At 35.4% G+C, this 6,891-nt stretch overlaps 1 protein-coding gene across 1 annotated transcript; it reads right to left on the reverse strand.

Moving 5' to 3' along the window:
* Window positions 1-3,847: 3,847 nt before the first annotated feature.
* LOC102889605 (prothymosin alpha) lies at window positions 3,848-5,514 on the reverse strand. The gene is made up of 2 exons (XM_006922700.3): window positions 5,386-5,514; window positions 3,848-4,314 (listed from the first exon to the last, which is right to left on the reverse strand). Exons 1-2 carry the CDS (start codon window positions 5,512-5,514, stop codon window positions 3,871-3,873), a joined length of 573 nt encoding a protein of 190 aa, XP_006922762.1. The 3' UTR covers window positions 3,848-3,870.
* Between the last annotated feature and the right edge of the window lie 1,377 nt (window positions 5,515-6,891).

The raw sequence follows: 6,891 nt of genomic DNA on the forward strand, positions 1-6,891 counted from the left end.
CCTTGGTGGGATTCAGGATGGGTGCAGGTTACAGAAAGGACAAGTCATGATTTAGAACCTTTAAACCTTCATTTCTATGCACATTCTCCAGAGAGGGGAAATAGCTGAAAATAGAGTTAATAATCGATCATGCCTATGTGATGAAGTCTCCATAATAATCTCTAAAATGTGAAGTTTGGAGAGCTTCCAGGTTGGTGAAAACATCCACCTACCAGGAGAATTGTGCATCTGACCTCTATGGAAACAGAAGCTCTTAAACTAGGATGCTTCTCAGTCTTACCCTATGTATCTCGTCATCTGGCTGTTCATCTGTATCCTTTATCACATCCTTTAGTGCATAATAAACTGGTAAATGCATGTAAGTGTTTCCCTGAATTCTGTGGGCTGTTCTAGAAACTGACTGAATTCAAGAAGGGGCATTGTGAGAACTTCTGATTTATAGGCAAGTCAGACAGACAAAAGTTGTGGGTGTCCTGAGGACCTATTATTTTTGATTGGCATCTGAAGTAGGAGGCAGTCTTGTGGGACTGAGCCTTAACTTGTGGGGTCTGCACTAATTCTAGCTAGTGTTAGAATTAAATTGAATTGTAGGACACCTAGCTGGTATTGCTCCGAATTGCTTGATGAGTGGCAAACCCATATATCTGGTATCAGAAGTGTTGTAAGTGTGGTAGTAGTGTGAGAGTAAAGGAGAAACACAGAAGTTGAGTATGTTTTTTTCCTGTATAGTATATATTAGGATACTAGCAAACTTTTTTAATCATTATGCTAAATCCTTTGGAAAGAGTAAAAAAAAGACATTCGATCTACAGGATATGACTTAGTAGCTGAATTGACGCATCCCCATTTGGCATAAGTGTAGCTTTGAATATTTTTATGAAAATTATGGACCATATCTCCATAAAAAGTACTAGTAGGCATATGAGTAAAGAGTTTTCATTTTTAGAGCAGTAACGGACTACAAGGATCTCATTAAGAACTGCTGCTTTCAAATGCCACTTGTGAAAAAATCTAGATTTTCAAGAATACGGGAAAAGTAAATTACAATGTGTCCACATGGTGGAATATTAAACTTCATTAAAATGACGTTTTTGAAGAATATCAAATGATATAAAATATTTTTGATATAACAGGAACTGAAAAGAAAAAAAAAACCAAGATGTTAAAGCCAAAAATGCATGATCAAAATTATGTATTTGTGTATGGATATTTGCATATATGTATGTAGCCCTGGGGGGGACTTAAAACTATGCAAATTTTAAAAGCATTCAGAAGTACAGGCTTATAAATTATTTTCTTTATATACTTTCCTTAACTTTATGCATTGATAGTACTTTTTAATTAAGAAAAAGTTAATACTAAATATGTTGAAAGACTAGGGGGAAAAGAGAAAACAGAAGTTATAAAGCATAATATACAAAAATGAAACATCTTCAGTTCCTTTCTATGCCTTTTCCAAAACATCATCTCTTGTATCTAAAGAGCCCAGGGAGACACCATGCGAATCTTTACTATTTTTGCATCAATGAGCCCTAGCTGATGCTAGTTAAGCATATGTTATTTTCCCTAAAATAAAAAGAATTTGCTTACTTTTTTGTCTGTAAGAAGATATTTCCTCAGGCATATATAATTTACTTGTGAAGATTTAACCAAGAAGCAATGACTACAGAGAGAAGTAACCTTGAAAAACACAACCTAATTATTCTTTATCTGTATAGCTTTGCTTCATTCCTTAACCATCTGGTACGCAACATATTTAATAATTAAATTTTTGCAGAAATTTTCGAAGTACTACAAAGTGAAGCAATTTAACTACAACTATTTAGAGCAATGAACATGTTAAATTTAGTCCTTAGTATTTAATGAACTCTTGTTAAATAAGGGCTTTTAGTTCCTGCAATTGTCATTAAATTCAAGCATTATCTTTAATCTTACCAAAATTTCTAGAGGAAAATAATTTTTTGAAGCAAAATAAACTTGTCAATTTTGAAAAGTTCTAGTAAATCAGCTATTTAAATTTCCAACCATCAGTCGTAGTAAAAATAAAAATTAAATTTTCATCATGATAGAAAGTGAAATCTAGCACTATAACCTTTAAGTAATATGCCACTCCTCTATACCTGTCCCCAACAGTGCTCACCTAAATATTTCAGTCAACCACATTTCACTTTTTTGATTTGTCTGTCCCCACACATCCCACTTAAACATTGCAGTCAATCACATTTGGGATCTATATTGGTTTTTGAAAAGGCAAAGTAGAATTTTTTTGGTTTGTCTGCCAAACATCCCTTATTTTGGACACAGAACTCCATGTTTTCCTCCCTTGCGTTACTATACCTCAATATGCCATATGCTCTTAGTGAAACTGTCAATCACAGTGTTCTGCAGTCAACCCTTGGCCAAGAGTACATGTATGTCTTAATCCAGGCTAATCAGATGCTCCCTCTCAGACACTTGACCCTTGTGCTTTAGGTACAAGATCCCAGGTGTCATGATAGCACTGCCCCCTCCCTGCAAAAAAGCAGTGTTCTGAGTTTCTGACCAAGATTGTTAAAGCTTATCTGTTTTTCTTTTTGTCCTTCCTTAGACTCTATTTAAATTTTCCTTTGTGCAAACCACCAAATATTCTTTTCATAAGTTATTTTTAGTATGCTTCCAATCAAATAACCATCCCAAGTGCAATTGGGAATGACAAATTTAGTCCTTACCAGAGAAACAGGGCCATATCTTTCCACCTACAGAAAGAGTTTGCATTTTCCCTCCCAATGTACCAAAGACATTATAAAATACAAATTTTCCACTTAGTGTTCAAAACTTATCAAGTATTATATTTTTTCATATGTTCTCCTTTGCAAAATAGATGATTATATTATTATGACCATTAATATGAGGGTAAATATTGTCTATATTTTTGTTCACACATTGTCTGATTGTCAGTAAAGATCAGGGTACTCAAGTTTAAAGACTCTTAAAGGTATACTGCTTTTCTAATATGTCACAAACTACAACCATTGGTTATTCAAAGTACTTACAGAAAAATGCATGGAATCCTATATACAATAATTAAAAGTGATAAATTAATCATTTTTCACATGTGATTGCTGTATTTTTAAATGTCACTCACACATATAGCTAGTATAACAATAAAAATAATAGTAATAATAATTATAGCTTTTTTTTTTTAGAAAAATTCGGCAAAATAAAATTCCGGTTTGTTGTTGGACAACGTTGTCTCACACATACATCAAAAAGATCAAAAAAATAAACAGCAACTTCATAGACAAAAAAAGGGGGGGAAGAAACCTTTTATCTTTAGCCTTTTTTACCATCTCATACAAACCAACTACTTACAGTACAGCTAAGTATATACACAAGAAAAGTTACTGGAATGCTCGGAATAAGATTGTTTTGTTGTTGTTGTTTTTGTGTTTATTTACAAGGTTTTCTTTCTCCTTTGAGATAATGAACATGGTCACACCATAAGTAAAGTCAGAAGTAGGACATAGAATGCTCCAAGGGCTGGTTTCGTCATCGAGATCATCAAAAATGGCTGACTCCTAACAATATGTACAAAAATACAAAATGTAAATAAAATATACAAACGAATTTTTCTTTTTAAAGTACTTTTAAGAGAAAAAGCAGGGCCTTGAAAGTTTGGGAGTTTTTTTCCTCCCCTGTTGCAAATTCACGTGTGATTTTGGTTGGGTGGTGGAAAGCGTGTGTCATCTGCGGGTGGCACTGCCCATGTTGGGTGGGCGGGCGGGCGTGACTCTCTACTTGAAGGTGACCATGTTTAGATTCTGAGACGTGAAGTGGAGGGTGAATTGGTCACAGTGGCCTTTTTTTTTTTTACTTTTCCTTTTCTGCTGTCTAGTCATCCTCATCGGTCTTCTGCTTCTTGGTGTCAACATCATCATCCTCATCATCTTCAGCTGCCCGTTTGTCCATAGCTGCCTCAGGCTCCTCATCTTCATCTCCATTCTCTTCCTCACCATCATCTTCCTCCTCCTCTTTCTCTCCTTCCCTTCTTTCTTTCTCTTCACCTACCTCATTGTCAGCTTCCTGCTCCCCATTTTCCTCATTAGCGTTCCCATTAGCAGGTGCGTCACTTCCATTCTCTGCCTCTTCTACAACTTTCTTTTCCTCCTTCAAGTCCTTGGTGGTGATCTCAGTGCTGGTGTCCACGGCCGCGTCTGATATGGTGGGGTACGCGGGTGATCGGATGCAGCGGATTAAAAAGAAAGCGAGAGTTCGAAGACTGGCGAAAAAGCTACAGGAGTCCGCAGCGGTGGAGGAAGCGAGCAGCAAAGGTGACTGCAGCAAGCCAGGAGCCAGACATGAGAACAAATCGAAAATGGCTTTTCTGGTAAGGCTAATTATAGCTTTTTAAATTGGGTGTCATTCTAATACTTCTGCAAAGTACTTAACTTAAATACCATTTTGCTTGAAATTTTCAAGCACCTTAAGAGGTGCAGTAATATTTATCCTGATATATAATTTTGAAGATTCTAAAGCTTAGAGAAGTTAGTTAAGCTCAAAGATGTGTATCGAACCCAGGCCTGTCTGATACCAAAGTCAGAGAAACTTGAACAATTTATTACATTAAATTTTTAGGTACCTGACTTTTCTCTACTATTCTATTAAGGTAATTTTTAATTTGAGTTGTGCCATTGGTAAATCATCTGAGTTATAAAATTTTTAATAAATATATTTTATAAAATTTCTCTTTACCTCTTATCCTTTAATCTCATGTATATCTTAGCATTTATGAAATATCACCTAATAGGAATCTTCCATTAGTTAAATTGAAATGCTGGAATGGCTAGAGTGTCCAACTGACTTGTGCATTTTAATAAAACATAAGCATAGCAATCTCTATCAAGGAATCTTGACAGAAAGCATGTGCTGCAAATAAATAACTGAGAATAGACTTTGAAAACTGAAAGTGACAGCATTGATATAATGATTTCCCTTAAATTGTTTGTCTGCAACTATTTTCAAGATATTATATAGGAGACTAATTAGGTACAAGATATCAGGAGGAAGTGGATTGACTATTGAATTTATAAAAGTTCCTGGGGATAAAAAATGAATTAGCTTTGGAAGAAGACTGGTGTTTTGAATAATGATTTAAAAAAATGACAAACTAAATCTATGTTTCCTATTTCTGAAACAGAAAATTCTCAGTTTGTGCTTTTGGATTCATATAATATGTAAATTAAACTGAAATGCAGGCCTCAAAAGTATAAAAATTTTAAAATCAGGGAATATTTAAGAATACACTAAATTGTTAATCATGTGCTGTGCAGATAAAACCAAGAAATCCTTTACCTATTGTAATTTCCCTGTTTCTTTCTCAGAAAAGTTGTCACTATTTGACATTACTGTATAGTCAATCTGACTGTCATTAAACATAATTTCTTTAGTCGTAAATTTTCTTAAACACCAGTAATGTTTGATGTTTTCACCATCCTCTACTTGAAATTCTTCTTCTCCTTTGGCTAACAAGCCCATCATTACATGCAGTTAATGGCTCTTTTCCACGGCCTCTTCAGTGGCTGTTTCTTTCTCTCATTCCCTAAATGGAGGGCTTCTTAAAACCCAGTCGTTTGCTCTTTTCTCCTGCCAGTCTCCAGTCTCTGGAGGCTCATTAATTCTTCTCTTTTGACAGATAAACATATAAGTAGATCACTGGATCAGGGTTGGCTCAGTGGAGCTAAACTGCCTCTCCCCTAGTACAAACTGTTTAGCTTCATCAGCTCCCCTGCTTTAGGGTATGTTTCCTTGACCAGAATGCTGCCATTGGAACATGACCAATGCATTTTTCCTTACCTCACTTCCAAATTCCCTTTCAACACATAGAGTAGTACTACTTTAAGTCCTATGCTTTTAGCTCTTTTTATAGTGTTTTCAGGTATGTACAAATTATGTTCTTCTCTCTATGGGTTAGGGAAACTAGAGAGATGCTTTTTTTTTCTTTGATGCCTTTCTGCCTGATTAAACTTCATTTTATGTTTATACCATGTGATGCTAGTGACCCTTTACATAACAATCCTTTGGCTTAAGTAATCATCTTATATGATTCCTTCTAAAGTCTATACGCCTAGTTTTGAACCTCTTTCAAATTTTCCATTTCTTATTTTCAACTATTTTCTTGATTTAACTTATGTTACCTATGATCAAAAGTATAAAATTATCTTAGTTTTATTACTTTCTCTTCATCACCAGCCATCAAGTCCTATCAATTTTTCTATATTTTCCCCCATCTCACTGGCTATAATGATTAATTTTATGTGTTAACTTGACTGGACTTAGTGAAGCCGATATAGCTGGTGAAATATTATTTTTTAGCGCATCTGTGAGGGTATTTGTGATTTGAATCAGTAGATTGAGTAGAGGAGGTCACGCTCACCAGTGTGGGTGGGCATCATCTAATTTGTTGAAGGCCTGAATAGTAAGTACAAAAAGGTAGAGAAACAACAAATGTGCTCTCTGCTTGAGCTTGACTATCCATCTTCTTCTGCCCTCCGACATTGGTGTTCCTGGTTCTTGGGCCTTCACACAGACTAGGGCTTACACCATTTCCATTCGCTCCTAGTTCTCATTGAACTTGGACTGAAATTATACCACCAACTTTCCAGACCTCCAACTTGCAGACAGCCAATCATGGCCATGGCGCTTCTTAAGTCTCTGTAATCATGTGAACCAATCCCTCGAAATAAACTTATCTATGTCTATGTCTGTCAACTTATCTATCATCTGTCATCTATCATCTATCTATAATCTATCTGTCTGTCTATCATCAATCTATCATCTCTCATCTTTCTATCTAGCATCTATCTGTCATCTATCTATCCTCTATCTATCTATCTACCTATCCGTCTATCTATA

This window comes from Pteropus alecto, unplaced genomic scaffold (genome assembly GCF_000325575.1).
Source record: "Pteropus alecto unplaced genomic scaffold, ASM32557v1 scaffold38, whole genome shotgun sequence".
NCBI classification, from domain to species: domain Eukaryota; kingdom Metazoa; phylum Chordata; class Mammalia; order Chiroptera; family Pteropodidae; genus Pteropus; species Pteropus alecto.